The sequence below is a fragment of the Nipponia nippon genome, unplaced genomic scaffold (assembly GCF_047370975.1).
Source record: "Nipponia nippon isolate SJK-2023a ecotype South Korea unplaced genomic scaffold, ASM4737097v1 scaffold_10, whole genome shotgun sequence".
Classification (NCBI taxonomy): domain Eukaryota; kingdom Metazoa; phylum Chordata; class Aves; order Pelecaniformes; family Threskiornithidae; genus Nipponia; species Nipponia nippon.
Window position 1 is genome coordinate 27,851,930 of NW_028262291.1, and position 18,684 is coordinate 27,870,613.

At 45.5% G+C, this 18,684-nt stretch overlaps 2 protein-coding genes across 16 annotated transcripts in view; both read left to right on the forward strand.

Annotated features, from left to right (window-relative positions):
* Nucleotides 1-182: 182 nt before the first annotated feature.
* On the forward strand, nucleotides 183-4,783 carry HARBI1 (harbinger transposase derived 1). Its single transcript, XM_087746156.1, has 3 exons — nucleotides 183-331; nucleotides 848-1,580; nucleotides 2,163-4,783. The coding sequence occupies exons 2-3, from the start codon at nucleotides 911-913 to the stop codon at nucleotides 2,537-2,539; spliced, it is 1,047 nt and encodes a 348-aa protein (XP_087602282.1). The 5' UTR covers nucleotides 183-331; nucleotides 848-910; the 3' UTR covers nucleotides 2,540-4,783.
* Nucleotides 4,784-5,887: 1,104 nt separating this feature from the next.
* Nucleotides 5,888-18,684, forward strand: part of AMBRA1 (autophagy and beclin 1 regulator 1) — a 141,499-nt gene continuing 128,702 nt past the window's right edge. For 3 of the 15 annotated variants that reach the window (XR_015701910.1, XM_087746171.1, XM_087746170.1), the window contains exons 1-4: nucleotides 5,888-6,075; nucleotides 16,751-17,006; nucleotides 17,262-17,320; nucleotides 18,058-18,241. Coding sequence is in view for 14 of the 15 variants with exons in the window: in XM_087746171.1 (XP_087602297.1) it covers nucleotides 16,872-17,006; nucleotides 17,262-17,320; nucleotides 18,058-18,241 (378 nt within the window). In the remaining variant the exon portion in view is untranslated. The other 12 variants (XM_087746157.1, XM_087746169.1, XM_087746165.1 and 9 more) reach the window with 10 other exon arrangements.

The window sequence follows — 18,684 nt, forward strand, 5'->3', positions numbered from 1 at the left end:
TCCGCTGCGGGCGGGCGGGGGGAGGGAGGGAGGCGCCTGGGTGTCCGCGGCGGCACTTTCCACACGGAGCCGCCGCCGCCGCCGCTCCCCGCCCACCCGCGCCGCCCCGGGCCGGCGGGGGAGGGAGCCGGGGCCGAGATAAGAGGGGCAGCGCCCCCCGCTGCGCCCGCCGGGAGCCCCCTGCTGTGGCGAATCTGCCGCGGCGAACGCGGGGGCCTCGGCGGGGTGGCGGTAACGGCGCCGCCCGCCGCGGGGGCCGGGCCGGGCCGGGCCGGGCCGGGCCGGCGGGCTCCTCGGAGGCGGGGGACCGCCTGGAAGCGGCCGCAGGCCGGTAAGGGCCGGGTCGGCGCCCGGCGGGGGCGGGAGGCCGGGCGCTGCCGGCGGGGTCGCTCCGCTGCCCCTCAGCGGGCAGGGGCCTCCGGGCCCGCTTCACCCGCCCGACGGCAGCGGGGCCGGGCCCGGGGCGGGGGGGCGCAGCCGGCTGCCGGCGCTTCGTGTCTCTGCCATTGCGGGTGTGAGCGTGGCCGGGTCGGCGGTAGCCGGGAACGGCTCCCAGGGCCGGGAAGCGGGGCGCTGGGGTGCGGCAGCCCCCTCCCCGCCGCGGGAAGTAAACGCTTGCCGGCCCCAGGCCCCCTCCCGCCAGGCGGGGCTGGGGAGGCGCCCGCTCCGCAGCGAGCCCCCCCTGCTTCGCCCCCCAGCGAGCCCCCCCCTGCTTCCCCCACCCCGTGCTTTTAAAAGCAGGGGCAAAGAAGTAAAAGGATTTGTTGCATCGCCCGAGCGGTAATGGAGTCTGAAAGGCTGAGCGGTACAAACCATCCCGTGTCTCTTCCCCGCTTGGTTTATGCAGGTGAAGGCTCTGGGGGAAGCGCTGTAACGGAGGAGCCCCGGAGGACCCCCCCGGCCGTTAGCCATGGCCGTACCTATCGCGGTTCTTGACTGCGACCTCTTGCTGTATGGCCGCGGACACAGGACTTTGGATCGCTTCAAGCTGGAGGATGTCACGGATGAGTATCTGGTATCCACGTACGGCTTTCCCCGACAGTTCATTTCCTACCTGGTGGAGCTCCTGGGAGCCAGTCTCTCCCGCCCTACGCAGCGGTCCAGGGCCATCAGTCCGGAGACGCAGATACTTGCTGCGCTGGGTTTCTATACCTCTGGCTCCTTCCAGACTCGCATGGGGGATGCTATTGGCATTAGTCAAGCCTCCATGAGCCGCTGCGTTGCCAATGTCACCGAGGCATTGGTTCAAAGAGCCTCACAGTTCATTCACTTTCCTGAGGATGAAGCTACCGTTCAGAGCCTTAAGGATGACTTTTATGGGCTGGCAGGCATGCCGGGAGTGCTGGGGGTGGTTGACTGCACCCACGTGGCAATCAAAGCACCGAACGCCGAGGACCTGTCCTATGTGAACCGAAAGGGTCTCCATTCTCTGAACTGCCTGATGGTGTGTGATGCCAGAGGAGTCCTCCTGAGTGCAGAAACGCACTGGCCAGGCAGCCTGCCCGATTGCACGGTGTTACAGCAGGCAGCCCTTACAAGCCAGTTTGAAACTGAGCTGCATAAAGACGGCTGGCTACTTGGTAAGTCAATTTTTCATCGTTGTTTTCTGTGGAAAGTCCATTATATGTTGGCTCCTCTTTGAGTCTAGAGCCTCTGGGCACAAGTGATACATTTACTGCTGATTGCTTTCCTGCAAATTCCTTGAGATTTGCGATTCAGTTTGGACGATCCTTCTCTTAGAAGTCTAGAACAGTAACTTCCAGTCTGCATTTTATACACTCTGATTACTGTATGTGTGAGTTTACATTCATTCTGTGAAGACCTTGTGTTCAGTATCCTGCACCTTTCTAAGCTGAATTAATGTAGTTTTTAATTCTATGTCGGGTTCTAGTCCAGCTCTCTTTCACTGTGTTATGTAGTAAATAAATTCTCTTAAAACTCTTCCGTGTTCTTCCATGATTTCCCTGTGTAAAACAGGACGTCTTTATTTTGTTGCTTGTCACATTTGTAAACCTGAGTTACGTGTTTTCTCATGCCTTCTGTTTTAGCCACAGAAGTAAGTTACTCTGTATCTGCAGTACCAGAAAACTGCGGGTGAAGAGCTGCCATCCGTGGTTAACTGTAGGTATGTAACCTGTCCTCCTCCTTTTCACTGCCAACAGGTGACAGCTCCTTCTTTCTCCGAACGTGGTTGATGACCCCTCTGCATATCCCTGAGACGCCTGCAGAATATCGTTACAACATGGCGCATTCTGCCACTCACAATGTCATTGAGCGGACGTTCAGAACCATTCGGTCGCGTTTCCGCTGCCTGGATGGGTCCAAAGGCACCCTGCAGTATTCGCCAGAGAAATCCAGCCACATCATTCTGGCCTGCTGTGTGCTCCATAACATCTCCCTGGAACACGGGCTGGACGTGTGGTCTTCCCCGGCCACAGGACACATGGAACAACCGGAAGAAGAGTATGAGCAAATGGAATCAATGGACTCAGAAGCCTGTCGTATTCGTCAGGAGCTTTTACTTACTCATTTTAGCTAACATTGTGACAGAGGCAAGGCTTCTAATGGTTCATCTGGGAAGATACACAGAGGAAATATGCCCCGTCCTCTTCTTTAAGTTTGAAACGACTAAGCAGATGTGAGACGAGGAGAAATTTTACTCTCTTCATTTCAGGCAGTTTTCTAAAGTTCTCTCGATCTCTCCAGAGATGCAATTTAATTGCTAATTTTTTACTGTTGTGATGCTTATAGACTCCCCTTTCATCTGATTTAGAGAACAATGACTAATGTGAGATCAGTGGAGAAACTTGGGAAATTGTCTTTGATAATAACGAAAAATCTGTAAGCCTTGAGCTGTTTTACAAAGCAACAATTCTATGCCGCTTTGTAACCCAAAACATTTAGGATTGATTTTTAAACAGTATTTCACACAAATTAAACTTCCATGTGGACTCATGTCTACACTGAATTCATGAGCAGCAAAGCAAACGTTTATCTTTTTGTTTGCAGCTATAAATCCTTGCTAAATGCCCTTTTGCAGTTTTGCACATCTCTCAAAACCCAGCGATTCCTCTGAAAGCTGACAGCTGTGTTCTGGGAGGAGTCTGGCTTTTCGCTGGGCACATGCTAGTGCTTGCACTTACCTGGAAGGTCAAGAAGGGTTGAAGGTTTCTTCTTTCCCAAACAGACTGGAGAAGATGTTAAGCTATGGTTGACTCTCCCAGTTACTTAACAGATCTTAGGAAATGGGCTAGTGAATGTAAGTCTAGTTCTCGCTAGGTACATCTGCCACGACAGAAATTGTCAGTAACTACTCATCTTGTTGGCTGCTGTAAAAGAAATGCCAAGGACTGGCTAGGTCACAAAAATTGAACTGATGGCAGAAGTTCTCTGTTTAGATCGGAGCTGAGGTACAGAAAGGCTGCTCTACCACTGCTGTTCAGTGGAAAAAGCCGACTAATGCACACAGTTGTTGCTGGCACAGGACTGGAAAGTTTCCTGGCAATGTTCTCATTCCAAAAGATGCAGGTGTTTCCAAGGATGTCTTGACAGCAGGCTGAGAAAATTTTGTTTCTAAGATGTTATTGTTTACTGGGCAGTGAATGGCACAAAAATGGTAGGGAATGCAGAATGCTGCAAAAGTGTAGCTGTTTAAAGTAGCAGTGCAACCATCTGGCATGGCAGGTCTGCCTGTTCTTTTAGAGGAAATGAGCCTGGATCATGCCCCACATCTGAAGAATAAGAAACTATGGGACACATTCCTAGGTGTAGGATGGAGATGCAGGATTAGATATAGTTTCGTCAGGTTTGCAACGGCAGCAAGCATTTACTATCTTATAGAAAACCAAGCATACTTTATGATGTACAAGCAGCATGTTTTCATAAGCCTTGATGAGAACTGTAACATATGTACAACAATCTGAGATGTAATTCTGTTTTCTTTACACATCTTCCCATGAAGTATCATGTAAGAACTACTGTTACTTACTGTGGCAAAAACCCTGCTCCTTTTACCTAGGAAGAAGCAGACAAGCGTTGTTTTCTCAAAAAAAAAAAAATTTTTTTAAGGTAAGAGTTGCTGCCATATATGGTGCCTGATGGCATAATCATATCTGACAGGCTATGCTAAAAATACTGATCTTTAGACCTAAACATCAGGAGACACTGAATGAGCTGCGTGGGTGACGCTAAGGTCAAGTGAGACTTGGACACGTGTAGGTGCAAACACTGTCATGTAATAACAAGCTGGAGTTTCTCAACTTAGGCTATGAATAGCTCTTCTCAGCATGTGCCGAGACCAGAGTGAGCTCAAAGTGGAGGCTTTTCCCGGAACACATTGGCTGCTGGGTTTTGTCTTCCTTCAGCCGCTGTCACCTTTGGTAGAGTATAATTTGAAAACTGATCTCACTGCTTATCAGTTTGGGCAAAACCTGCATCAGGCCACACCAGACAAGACCAATCCCCTCAGCAAAACTACTGTTCTTCCTTGAGTCAGATGTCAGTAAACTTCAGTTCACCTGGGAAATGGAACTTTGTCATCTAGAGACGAGTTTGCCCCATGTACTCCTAAGCAACTTCTTTCAAAAAGATTCATCTAGACTTTTCTTTTTTTCCCTTGAGTTTAGACAATATTTAAATTTGACAGCTTGAGATTAATGTTTCTTTTTTACTTTCCTGTTCCTCTGTACTTTCAGCTCATCTCATCTCGCCAGCTGCATTCTGGCAAATACAAATTTGTGCTTTGTCAGAACTTTGAAAAGTAAAGTCTACCCTGACCATATAATGTCTGACAAATCTCAGTCACGTGTTGGAGGATGACAGTGACTGGCTGTTCCAGGTATTGCAGTTTTCACCACTTGACTAAATTCCTTGTAAAATCCCATCACCAGCCCTTTTCAGTTTTCCTTTAGAATACCTCCTCAAAGACTGTCTAGCTATGCTGGAGGCTGCCTTTGCTCCCTCCAGTCCCGTGTATTACAGCAAACCTCAAGCCCTAAACTTCACCTCTCCAGACCTTTTGACTCTTTTTTTTTTTTCTTTTTTTTTTTTTTTTTTTTTTTTTTTCCCCCGGGCTGACTTACTGGTGCAAAGCGCCCTGGCTTGCTTAGATTTTCCTTCCGACAACCAAGTCCCTCTTCCCCGGTACAGATGAGGCGGGAAGATGCAGCAAGCTGTGCGGCTGCCTGCCGAGGCTCCTCCTCGCCGGGTGCCCCTCTCCGCAAGGCGCCCTCTGCCTCCTCCCCGCCCGTGACGCTGGAGATCGACGCAGAGCAATAAACACCGACGCTCTGCTGTTTCAGGAGAAGAATCTTTTCGGTTACATCTCATCTGATCTCTTTTTCTCTCAAAATGTGTTTCGCTCTGATACCATCGATCTTTTCTCGCCTGTTTCTAATCACGTTTTTCCACTCTGTCTTGGGGGGGGGGGGGGGGGGATAAAAAGATACACGGGACGTGGAGAACGTGCTGTAGGGTGAGAGTTAAGACAAACAGCCCGCAGGGAGGAGGGAGCAGGGCGCTGCCTGCCCCAGGGGCCTCCCCACCCGGGGTAAGGGCGAACGCCCGCGGTGCGAGGCCCAGCCGCAGCCCGGCACGGCCCCGAAGGGCTTCGCGGGGGCAGGCCGGAGCCCGACCGGCATACCGCCATTCTTCCCTTGACCGGGTGGCTGGCAGAGCAGCCGCCCCGTCCGGCGGGGAGCCCCGGCCGCAGGGAGGCGGCCGGGCCGGGCCGGGCCGGGCCGGGCCGGCGGCGGCACCCGCCCCGCGCCGCCCTCCGGGCTCGACTCGTCTCGCCTGCCCTCCGTCGCCCCCGGGCGGCCGCGCGCAGCGCCGCACGGCGGTGGAAGAGCTCTTCGCTCGGCTGGCGCGGCCTGGCGGCGTTCTAGCTTCGGCTGCTCGGGCCTTGGTACCGCTCTCGGCGCCGCTCTTCGGGTCCGGCTCGGCGCTCGGCTGGCTCGCCTGGCCGGAGCTCGGAGCGGCGGCGACGACCGAGCAGCGGGGGCCGCTCCTTCCGGGCCCGGCCCTGGCCCCGGCCCCGCTCCGCCCGCCCGGCCGGCCCCGGCCCTTCCGTGCCAGGTAGGCTCCGGGCCTACGCGCTCGGCCCGGCTCCAGGCCAGGGCCGCGCCGCCGCCGCCGCTCCCCGGGCGGGCGCGGCCGTCCCCGCGGCGGCGCCCCGGAAGGTGGCGGGCACCTGCCCGCGCGGGGCCGCCGGGCCGCGGCGGGCGGAGCGGAGCGGGGCCGGGGAGGGGGCCGGGGCTCGCTGCCGGGGCCTTTGTTCGGGAGCTCCGGGACCGCGGCCTGCGGGAGCGGGGAGGCTGCCGCGGCGACGGCGGGCCGCGCTGCCCCGGGCCGGCCGCGGCCGGCGGAGGGGGAACCCGCGGCGCTCGCCTCCCGCCGGCCGGCCGGCGGGGCGGGGAGGCCGCTGAGGAGAGCGGCTCTCGCCTCCTAAACATCGGATTTTTAAGTCCCGTCTCGGGCGCCCGGGGCTTCCCGCTCCGCCGCCCCCTTCCCGCCCGCTGCTCCCGCAGGCCAGGCCGGGGCCTCCGCGCACCCGCCGTCTGGGTAAGGTCGGGCTGCGTTTTGGGGCTGCTGTTTTGAAGGAATAAATGTTTTTGTTGTGGTTGTTTTCCGGCCTTAGCCAAATAAAACGTGAAGTAAGGGTTGCCTTCTCTATCTCTCCTTCTGCTTTTCATCGCGTGTTGCAGAACACTTGCTTGCGTAAGTAGTATTTTGCATAAAATGCATTCATGTGTGCTTCGGGTAGGATGGCACTTGGTTATCTCTTTCCTTGTGAGGAAGCCTACCCAATTAATTCACTCGCTATAGAAGTGGTTTTGTTTTCACCTACAATATTCCTCCAGACAACACATAAATTTCTGTGGTGTTCATGGAGTTTTTTGAGATTATTTCTGGTCATGTCAGTACCATGCTTTCCACAGACAGAATTTGCAACGCAATTCCTGCACTAAAACAGCATTTCATTTTCAAGAGATGTTTTAGTTGGTTATGCGTAATTTTTCCCAATACACACTTTTACAGTATCGTTCTGTTGTAAGAGACTGATTCGAGCATAGCTGTTCTCTAGGTGCAAGCTAGTCCTCGGGAAGATCAGCTGTATGAATGTAGAGTCCATATAAATATGTTTAGGATGAGTGCTCAGTGCTGCTCCATTTTCTCCTCTGTATGAAATGTTCTTAGATCTTTACATAAAAACCCAATCTGTTTTTCTATCTTTGTCCTTGTTTACTGCTCCACCCAGTTTGGTGTCCTCTGCAAATGTCATCTGGCTGCTTTGCTTTTGCCACTCCCATCCTCTTTCAAATTGCTAATGGGAATGTTAAAATGGGACCTAAGAATGACCGGCTGGTAATGTGCGCTTACTGCCAATCCATTACCGGACTGTTTCATTTCGTTGTTGGGTCAGTTTTCAGAATGTGGTATGGGGTTAAATCCAGGCAGATTTGAATGCCTTAGGGGAGACTAGGCAACAGTACCTGAAATTTTCTGCTAAATTTAAAATCCTTGTTTGTGTTCTGGAAGGCTGCTGTAATGCAATTTCTAACATTCATAACTCTTCGGTATAGCTTGCTTACTAGTTCTGTAGTCCGCAACTGGTGTTGCTGTAGATAAATATTTTTTGTAAAATTGGTCCATTTGTGTTTCTACAGTAACGAGTAAGCGTCTTGTACTCATCTGTTGATTTGTGGCAGCGTGGATGTTAATCAGTATGGCAGTCCATTAGCATTTATATTTTTTCTAAGACTTGGAATGAAGAATATATTTGGATCCAAATAACTGGACTTGCCTTTTCGGATGTAGTTGCTGGGGAGTTTATGCAGAATGTTTTCTTTGCTGACAGCTTCTTCTTAGTTTTCTTTCTTTTGCCCTTCTCTGAGTCATAACTGACCCTCTGGATTCTTGTTTGGTTGTTTCCTACTTTTCCATTTTCTGTGCAGCACTTTTAACTTCTACGCAGCTGTAACAACTAGTTATAAAGAAGGCAAGCAATGATACCATCTGCCAGTATCCCTTTGCCACAAGTTAGGGATTTGAATGCTTACTCCTTTTTGTGTGTCATAATTCTTCATGAAACTTCTGGAAAGTAACTTTAGTATCTTTTATGCCATGGTTAGCAAGCTAACTGAATTCAAGGCTCTTACAAAGTTATTGTTGATGTTAATACTTATTAGTATTATTAATACAAATAGCATTAAGGTACTCTCTCCCCCTCCCCCAACTGAGTTTGTATTATTGGAGACCTGATAAAGGGCATCGTGCATGTTAATAGCTACCTTGTGTGTTTTGTGTTAGCAGCCCTGCACTAACCTAGCAAGAAGGGTGATAGAAGCAAAATATTAATGAGGTGAGGACAAAAGAATTGTGGTTTTCAAAAGCGAATAACAAGGTGATGTGCAGGGGAAGAGGGTTAATATTAGAAATATTTTAATGGGAAGTTGTCAAATGATACAGTAGTCGCTTAATGAAAGACGCGTTGATCGGGTTGCTTAAAACAAGAGGAGACCTACTTGTCTGCCTCTCGGGATTTAAGGTTGGTCGTTAAGAACTCCAAATAGGATTGTTGTCTAGTAACTGTTTGTTGTCTCCAGTTTTTGTAAACTGTTGAAGGCGCGCAGGATGATGAGGTGCCAGGCCTGAGCATGGAGAGAGTCGTCTTAATCTGTGTGCTTGCGCAGCTCCGCTTCAAATGTTCTCAGTGAGGTCTTTTGGGCTGCCCCGGCAGAGCGATTCCTGCTGCCCTCTTCCTGGTATGTAACACTAATTCTCCACCTCGAGCAGTGCAAATTGCCAAGAGGAGTCTCTGACCCGTGTTTCGGACACTTTTCCCCCCTGCCTTTATATTTCTCCCACAGTCTCAGTCCGAGGCCAGGAAGGGAAAGGGCATCAAGAATTGGCTGTGGTATTGTTCAGAGTCTAAAATATTCTTTGTCTCCCACCTCTTCTTTAGTTCTGATACATCTGTGCATGAAGACTTCAGCTTCTGTGTATATCTTTTTCGCTTTTTGGCATGTTACCTTATTTGATTATTTCCATGTGAGCAGGAAATTATATGAACTGTGTTTTTCAAAATATGTTCTCGCTTCCAGTTGCTTTTTCTTTATTACTTGGAGAAGGTGCACCTGCCTTAAGTGCAGCCTTGAATGCATAAAATACTTTGTCTTCATCTTGTGGATACCTGATGCTGCTTCTGCTACTCTGTAATGTTGGTGCTCCCAAATTTCTCTTGCGTGTATGGTGTCACTAGAGGGCACTGAGCTGTGGCTCTTGAGCTTGAGGAACCTTCATGTGACTTTTAATGTAAATACTGGGATTTTGAATTGAAAATTCCTTCGCTTTCCTACCTAGGTGAGAGTAATTCTCTCAAGGGGTTAATCTGAATTCTATGTTGCTCTGTTTGTCTCTATATATGTTGCTCTAGTTTGCTCTTTTCTCTCTGTCCCTCATTTCCTGCTGTGTACAGTACTTAGCAAAAGATGCTATGGTCTGAGTATGGAATTGGGGAAACCACCTCTTAATCTTCTGGATCTCAGTTATGCTGTTTGACTTATCTTACAGCTTCGTGAAATTGTATTTATTCTCTTCCTGTCTTCCGGATTGGAACTAATATCTCTCTTCTCAAGAATTCATTACGTTTATGTGGAAATAGTAATAATTGTCATGAAAGTACTCCATACTCTCATTGGTAAATGAAACTGTCAGACTCCAGACACAGCTGATGACTTACTTTTATTTTTATTACTTCCCTTCTTATATTTACCATTCATTTTCTGACCTTTAGAAGTTGATATCTGGAAGTTTCTCTTCCACTTCCTCATTATTTTGCTGTAAATAACTAGCAATTTAATGTACTTCCTTTGACTGAAAAGTTCTCTTAAGAGTATTATAGCTCATTTAATCCAGACTGGGAAGACAAATTAAGATTCTAATGGCAATCAGCTCCTTGTTGCAGTCATATAGGATCTTGAAATGACAATGTACTATTGACATCTTTGTAATGTAATTGAATTTCCTGAGCTGTTTGTAGTTTCAATTTAAAACATGGCATTGAATTTTTTAATCATGAAGCACTAATACAAGTTATTTTTCTTTAGGAATCCTGTTCTGATTTATGTGGAAGCACTTAGAGCTGTGGATACAACTTAGAGCAGTGTATCTAGTGCATCTGCAGAAGATGTGCTTTGGAATTACTTCCCAAATCTCTCTGGCCTTAATCAAGGGAAAACTTCAGCTTACAGAATAAATACTTTGAGAAATATCTTAAACACTTTGAAGACTAATACCAGGGCCATATAATGGAAGTGCCTTCATGGTATTAGTTTTGGACTCCATTGCATAGTTGCATCATAATCTTACTTTCTCTCCTAAGGCTTTTTTTAGTGTTTTTTGTTTGGTTGGTTTTGGTTTGTTTTTGGTGGTTGTTTTTTTTTTTTTTTTTCATGTTTAGGGGCACTTAGTTGAAGACTGGCTCTGTGCTGTAATGTCAGGAATCTACGTGACTCTAGTGTCTTAAATTAAGCTGCTTTTGTTTTTTTAAAAGCATAATCAAGGACACAGAATCAGAAACAGAGTGACACAATGGATTCTGGTTTTGCTTTTTTCATTGTTTTGATTAATCATGCTTAAGATAATTGTTTGTTATACCTCTGTGGACTGTTTTTGTTTGTGGGTTAGCCTTGTTTAAAGATTCCAGTGCAATGTAACTTTATTTCCAACTTAGTCTTATTTCCAGTTTTCTGTTCATTTAGATATTGCTGCAAGATAACCTGAAGTTGTCTCTCTGCAAAACGTTTTCTGGGCTTTTTTTGTTTGTTTTTAATCCAAGGAGAGCTAGAACCTCTGAGAATGGTTGTACAGCTCATATGAAAGTACCACAAATAGAGTTAAGGGAAGACAAATCATGTTGTTTGAGGAAAACTTAAATATGTAGCTGATCAGGTACATTGTCAGAAATTCATGTGGCTTAATACTGAACATAGTCCTGTTCCTCCAACGCTTGTCTTAAGCTTTGATCTGTGGAACTATTCTGGATATGAGTCACGTCACCCTTTTTTTACTGATTTTGTTGTTGTTATAGCATTGTTCAAATTCCAGTGCTACATAGTTCGATTACTTACCAAACTAGGACTCTGAGTTGTCTCGTTTGTTTAGCTCAGTTGATGCAGTGCAAAGAGGGCAAATCAGCTTTTTTTTGTTTTGGTTTTGCATAAACTTTTTTTTTTATTTTGCTCAGTCTTTGAAGTGGAGACATGAAAAGGATTAGTGGGAATGGCACGACACTTGGTATGAATTGAATCAATATTTTTAATAAAGCTGCTAGTACAATTCAGGTCTTCTCTCTGGGATAGCATTTCTGGGGCTTCTTACATGGTATTGTTTCTTGCAATTTAGGAAGATGTTGGCATCATAATCTCCGTATTGCAGAGAGGGGGGAAAAACTTGGAGTGTAAACAAGGAAGAGAACTAGAAAGTCCCTGGAGCTGTGTGATTGCTCACATATATTCCAAATGATGTTTTAGCCATCTGGTTCATTCTTCAATCTGTCTATGGGTCTCAGAACCAGGTTTTATTGCTTTATCAATGAAGCTCCAGTAGAAGAAGGAGGGGCTGTGTAGTCTGTAGTCATTGGCAAGATGATCTCTGACTGTCTTCAGTATGCACAGTGTTTTCTTCTTTGTTCTTTCGAGCTTCTGAAAGACATAGGGGTCTTGATAAAGCAATTTGCCTCAAAATTAAACTGTGTAAAATACAAGGGAAACTGATTTGTTTTTAGAAAATACTTTGAGGAAATAGCATGTCTTGTGACTACAGCCTACATGAGGATCACCGGCAGTGGAGATAAAGCGTTTGGGCTGTACTGCTGCAGGCACTGTTTTCATGCCTGTCTGATGATCTTCTGATCGTTCTTGGAGAACCCACCCCCATGTACAATGGTGGGAATGCTAAATTATTACTAATGTTTATTAAATTACTAAAATTTATTAAATACAGTAAAAAGTAACTCTTTAACTGTTTAATATCTTGCTGATATTCAAAGCCCGAGATGCTGCAGTTTAATTTGGAATGAATGAAATAGCATGCTTTGTTGTTAGTGCTGGACACTTTGCTTAAGAACAGAAATTTTGTAAAAAGAAGTTAACTGGCTTACAAGATAGGTAGGCCCATGGCCAGAGCTGGCATAGTTCAGAGTACTAATAGTCTGTTTCTCTTCTTTTTAGAGACAAGTTTGCTTGTGTGTTTGCAGGTCAGTGATATGCCTCATTGTTCACAACGGTTTTGTTGTGGTGTTGTTTTTTTTTTTTTTTTTTTTCCCATCTGTGTTCTTCTGATACAAAGTACACAGCTTGCACTGGCCCATAACCTCTGTGGATCATATCCACTTTACAGTCAATGCATTCTGGAAGTCTTAAAACTTGACAAAGAGACTTTGAGACAGAAATCACCAGTACATGCTTTTCTCCTCTCTGGTCTTTTCTAGGGAAGCTTATACATGCATTCTCTCTGTGGATCCCAGATTGCAAAGCCAGAGACAGCTTTTATATTTCACTTAATGTTGCCTCTTTCTTCTTCAGTCACTTGAGACCTCTTTGGGCAGTAAAATAGTCTGAAATTATTTGGACGTTTGTATCTTTTGGATAGAACTCCTGTTATAAATAGCATTTACTGATTGCAGCTTTTTTCTTTTCTTTTTAAACACTGGTAGAGCTGTTTACAGTTTCTGTACGCACACATCAGGAAAGGCTTTTAGTGTTGGGCTCAGCATGCAACCAAGAACTCCTGTGGAGGGGTAATAGATTTGTAGTCTGAGAGCTGAAGGCCAGATGAAATAACTTCTTTTTCCCCCCAATGGAGAATTGAATAACATGAGGTAGTACTCTGATATTCTTCTGTGTATCAAAGCCAGCTGTGCTCCCAGAATGGTGGTACTGGAATCTCCACAGAATTAATAGTGCCAAGGATGCTGGGGGGGAGGGGGGCGGGGCATGTTAAGAGATGGGACCATCATCTCTGTAAAGTGCTGAAGTTTCTAATTGGGATGATAAACCACTGCATAAAGCATAGAATATCTTGACATCCTTTCTATAGGGTGATTTGAATGTGCTGCTTTTTATTCCTCTTCTCTCCCTACCTTTTTGTCAGTGTTTTCATGGCATCCTGTACCACTATGAAGTATTACCAATTTGCTGCTTCACTTTGGTTTTCTAGAGGTTCAGCATCTGTAAAAGTGACAATTACAAGTGAGCTTGTATCACTCTGAGGCTGGGAATTCTTAAGGCTTCTTCGAAGACAGCTGGTACAGAGCAAGTAAAAGGCTCAGGGTTGGGCTGTATAATGCTCTTTCCAAAACTGTAAGCAGCCCAGCATGCTGTCCTGAAATGCCCTGAAGGGAGAAAACTGTTAAGGAAACAAAGCTGCCAATTATAGAAAAATTTCTGACTCTTTACTTCCAGAATTTCTGTGGTGCCCTGGACCACATCCAGGGCATCAGCTCATCTTCCACTTGTTGGACTCCACTTTTGGTCACCCTGATTAAAAAAACAAACAAACAAAAAAACAAACCCCCACCCCCCCCACCCCCCAAAAAAACAAAAAAACACACAACAACAAGAAGAAAACAGGAAAATACCAGTCCCTGAGCAGTTCCTTGATCTGGTGGTCAGCTGTTTATCAGTTGTGATAGCATGGGTGTTTGTAATAGGAGCTGTTACTGAATCAGTCCACCACTTGCCTGGACAGGTTTGATCCAGTGAGCTGCAAGTTTTCTTTATGCTGAGGCCCAAGAAGTATTTTCAAGCCCACTGCATTTCATTTAAACTTAGCTACTCAGTAGCCGCCTGACTAGCAATAAATATTCTTGGTACTTCATGGTTTATCTACTAATGGTATTTAATAACATGCTGTCATTATTCAGCTTCTTATATTTGAGCAAAATGTTTGGAGTTGGTGGGTATCTTTGCTATGATCCATGTGATCATATCTTTACATATGATCCAATAATAAGTTTAAAGGCTTCCTGCTAAAGAGAGCGAAGGTAATGCCCATGTCTACACTGCGTCTATATCTCCATTTGAAGGCTCTAATTTTCTTTGCCAGTCTGAAGTGTTGCTGAATGTGTCACCAGGTACTGGAGAGCAGTTACTATATTCAGGCTAATTCCCAGCTTTTAAAAATGTTGAGCAGGTTAGCAGGGTATTGTGTAGGCATTCAAACCTGGGTTTCTTTTGTTTTCAGATGGGATAAAGAGGTGAGTCAGAAGCAGCTGAAAAAATGAGGGACAGTCCCTGAGGGAAAAACATCAAGTTCAGACAGGCTCAGGAGGCTTGCATATGAAGTGTTTGTTATAGCCAAATTAGTTCAAGGAAATTAATACACATCTGCAAAGATGTAGATAAGCTGTCTTAAGGTAGGTACTTGATTTTATATAGTGAAGATGAATTGGCCTTTCTGTAAGGTGAATACAAGAGGTTCACTAACTGCAGTTGTAGGTGTTATCTGTTTCTATATTTTACAATATGTAAACTTGCCCGTGGCATAAAGAAACACAAAGCTGTTTGTTAAACCTCTTGATTTCCTTGTTCCTATTGTACTTCAGGGAACATTAGTCCTCTGATAGGACTGAAATGTTCCTAAGTTCAGAGCTTGTTCTTTCTCATGAGTAATTGGGTTATCCTGCTTGTAAATTATCAGGATCTCTTAAGTTAATTAGGTTGTTTGTCCTTTACAGCTATTGAAAGGCTATTCCAAAGCTTAATGTTTGAGATCTCTTCAAACTTCCAGTTTATTCCAGCTGCAAGTCTGGTCTTCCATTTGTGTCTGGTTTATATGTTTATTCTTGGGTTGCTGTAGTCCTTACTCCTTCAGTGCACCCATATAGAATATTCAGCTACTGTTTTCTTAACTTTACTAGACGAAACTAGACTTACAGTTTCCTCCTGTAAAATAGGCTTTTTATTGCCTGTATCGTTCTTAGCCGTCCTTCCCCTCCATGCTGCTTACCATCTGAACGCGGTCATTTCTGAACATGGGTGACTGATACTATTTGCAGAATCCAGATGAGGATTTATTAGCATTTAGTGAAAAAAGATTTTTGGTTTAGTGATTCCTGTATTATACTGTGCTTTTGGCTGTATCTACTGCAGTTATCCTTGTTCTAGCTTTTTTGGGCCTGGGCTTTTTTAATCTGTACAGTTGCTTTTAAGTATTCGCTTGCAGCATGATAACTTTAGTTTTTTGTGTTGCTTTCCAGTAAGGCTTTTATTTTGTAGAATAATTCCTACCTAATGTTTGGCTGACTTTCACAGGTTCTCGAAAGAAGGCTTATGTTACACTGCAGAGTTCAGCTTCTCTAAAATAGATGATCCCCATGCTGTTCACATTAAGCATCAGGGAATCTCCAGCTAGCTTGAATTTCTTTGTGGTGAATTTCTTTTCTGGGAAGATGGATGCCTTTACTTGTTCATCACTTCAGTACCCTTTATTGTACTTTTACAAATGAAAACTGGTCTGCTTTATTAAAACTTATTTTCCTGGCTTATCTCTTCAGACAGCTCCTCCCTGTAAGCAGCAGCTGTCTTAAATCATCTGTTCAGGAATTTTTTTTTTTAGGGAGAGTGGGAGGAAAGAAAGGTTTGCTAATGACCGTTCTGAGTTCTGTCATTTAACAATTCATCTTTTCTTGTGTGCATGGACCTTTTTTCCTGTATGTGTGTGTTTTGCTTTTTTAAGTTGCCACTTCCTTCTCTGTTGAATATTGATGGCTTTGTTCAGTGTAAGATGAACTGAGGAGGATTTATCTTTAGATCTTTATGTTCTAAAGAGATGACAGAGTACTATGCGTGCTCTGCTGGGATCAAAAGGTAGTAGCATTGCAGCAGTGCTTCTTGGTTTATGTATTCTAAGAAACTTCTTGTCTCTGGAGAGCTTTTGGTGGCAAACTCCAATGTATGAGACTATTCAAAAGCTGTGTGACTTGGTTGCTATTCGCTATATTTAGTTCTTTCAAAGAATTAACTTTTCTCTAGAAAACATGTATTAATGCTTTCCTTAGCAGCTCAAAGTGTACTAAAACCATTAATCTTTGCCATTGTGCATTACTTGGGTGAACTGTTGTTCTAAGAGCAATGTAGATGGAAGGATGATGCGCAGATGGCCAAGATGCCACTGGCAGTGTAAGGTTTTGGTCCGATATATGGTTGTTTTCATACACTGTAAGCTATTGTGGTGGAGTTGGAAGTAATTTGGACTTGAGGTCTATCAATCGTCTGACCTTTGCAGTGATAATAATTACTGTTACTGAAATTTGAATAATTTCCTGGAGACTCCTCTGTCGTATTGTCAATTTTTTAATGCTGTTCCTCTAGCTATCAGTCACCCTTCCCAGACAGGACCTAAATCTTCAAGGTGTAAAGAGTGTCTCTTCATAAATCTTTTTTTCTTTATTATATACAGCAAGAGACGGAGGGAAGGGAGTTTCAAGGCCAATTTTTTTATTCTCTTTAGGTGTGGTATGCCTAGGGCATGTGTACAAGGAAAGGGTTGGATACTTTCAAAAACCTTTCAAAGTAATCTTTGGCTGCAGAAATGTCAAAATTGGGCCTCGATAATGGAAGAAGGTAGCAAAGGCTGCAGGAGAGGATAGATTTTTCTCTTAAATCTAGTCTTTTGGGATTTAAAGCTCTTCATCTAGGTGATCAAGGTAAAAGCTGCCTTCCTTATCATTCTCTTCTTTTTCTAGGTTTCCATGAAGATAAACAATTGAAATGTGGATAGCCTATTTGTAGCTTGGTGGTAGTTGTCATCTGGAACCTGCTGGTGTCTCCTCCCAGTAGTTGGTGTAATATTGGCTTCTGAGAGCCATGAAGGTTGTACCGGAGAAGAATGCTGTCCGCATCCTGTGGGGTAGGGAACGGGGTACCCAAGCCTTGGGTGCTCAGCGGCTCCTGCAGGAGTTGGTGGAAGATAAAACTCGATGGATGAAATGGGAGGGCAAGGTAAGGTTGTGGGATAGAGGTGCATAGCTTGATCTTGGAGTGGGGGAAGGGATGCAGGGATTTGAAATAAATTGTCTTGTGATTGTACACTTGATGTGTTACACTTGATATGCTCTCTAGCTCTGTTCAGTTCCTGCAGTGATGTGATACTAGATGCGTTCCTGCAGCGGGTTCCCCTTGTTGTTTGTGTGGCTTACAGTTAAAAGTATGATCATATGACACTTGCAACACTTCCTGCTTTGTTGGCTTTTTCAGAAAGTTGAGTTACCAGACAGTCCACGCTCCACCTTCTTGCTGGCGTTTAGTCCAGACAGGTAATTAACTCCTAGTTCATTCCCTGTTTCAGCAGTCTCCTTACACTTACAAAAGTGTTGGAGGCTTGTGCTCGTTGAGTTGCCCAGTCCTGAACAGCTGAGTGAAACTTCTAGTTCCCGACGTGCATGGATGGAACGTGCGCACCTTCCTAATCTCACAGCTTCGAGCATAGTTGGTGTTTAATTTCTGAGGTACCCAAGCAATGCATAGTTCTAAGGAAAAAGGATCTGTGCGGCCACCATGGGATTTCATAAGAAACTTGAGGGAGTAAAGGGTGTTTTAGTGCAATATGCCAAGTGATGTGGCACACCCACTGGGATATCTAGGACTAAAGAACAGAGCAGAATGATGCGTGTATTGGAAGCAGAAGTGGAGGTGGGATATCTCTTAGTGTCACTTGATTTGACAGTGATTGAGATGGTGTGGAAAACTGGGAATATTTATTTGCCCCAAACTGTCACCCAGGAGTTCCTTCTGAGCTGCATGTTCACTCTGACTTTCAAGGTCAAGTTTGTGCTTGCAGACCAGATAAGCTCATGTTTGCATGGACCCTGAAATCTGGCTACAGGAAGCTTTGTGGCCATTGGTGAAACAGTAGCCTCTTACCCTTTTGAGTTCTGTGTGGGAGAGCTGCTGGGTTAGGTGTGAACAGACCCTGTTGAGATGAAGCTAACCATGGTCTGGTTTTGCTGTACTCTTCTCATGCTAATGTTTATCCTGCCTTCTGCATTTCCAGGACCCTAATGGCTTCCACACATGTGAACCACAACATCTACATCACAGAGGTGAAAACGGGCAAATGTGTTCATTCCTTGGTCGGACATCGCCGCACTCCCTGGTGCGTCACTTTCCATCCCACCATCCCAGGCCTCATTGCTTCAGGATGCCTAGATGGGGAGGTTAGAATTTGGGATTTACACGTAAGTCTTTCCTGAAACATATGTGCCTTTGGTATTTGGTGGGTGGTGCTTTTTTTGTCTGACTTTTTCCCAAATGTTGCCTGGTAAGAGAGCTGTTGGGAAGCTTTGCTGGGCCTGGTCTCTAACAGCACAGAACAGATCATAGCTATCCTCTTCTGTCTAGAGAGGAGGTGACAGATTCTTTGTTCAGTCCCGCCAGGTAGGTCATGCTCCTTAGCCGTGCCTGTTTATTTAATTAGAGTGGTACAGATGATGCTGGAGAACTTTGTGCAAGATACCTGTTTAGCTTATGTGAAAGACGTGCCATTTTTCATTCCACTGAGCATATCTGAACTCTTCATTAGAGAAGCTGCTGCTCTGCCAGTTCTACCTAGTCTGGTGATTGGCACAGAGACAAAACACGTGTACTTACCTGGTCGCTTTGAAATGCAGCATTTTTACAG

Coding starts and splice junctions, on each gene's coding strand:
- HARBI1 (XM_087746156.1), top strand. CDS start 911: ATGGCCGTACCTATCGCGGTTCTTGACTGCGACCTCTTGCTGTATGGC. Junction 1,581..2,162: donor TAAAGACGGCTGGCTACTTG/GTAAGTCAATTT, acceptor CACTGCCAACAG/GTGACAGCTCCTTCTTTCTC.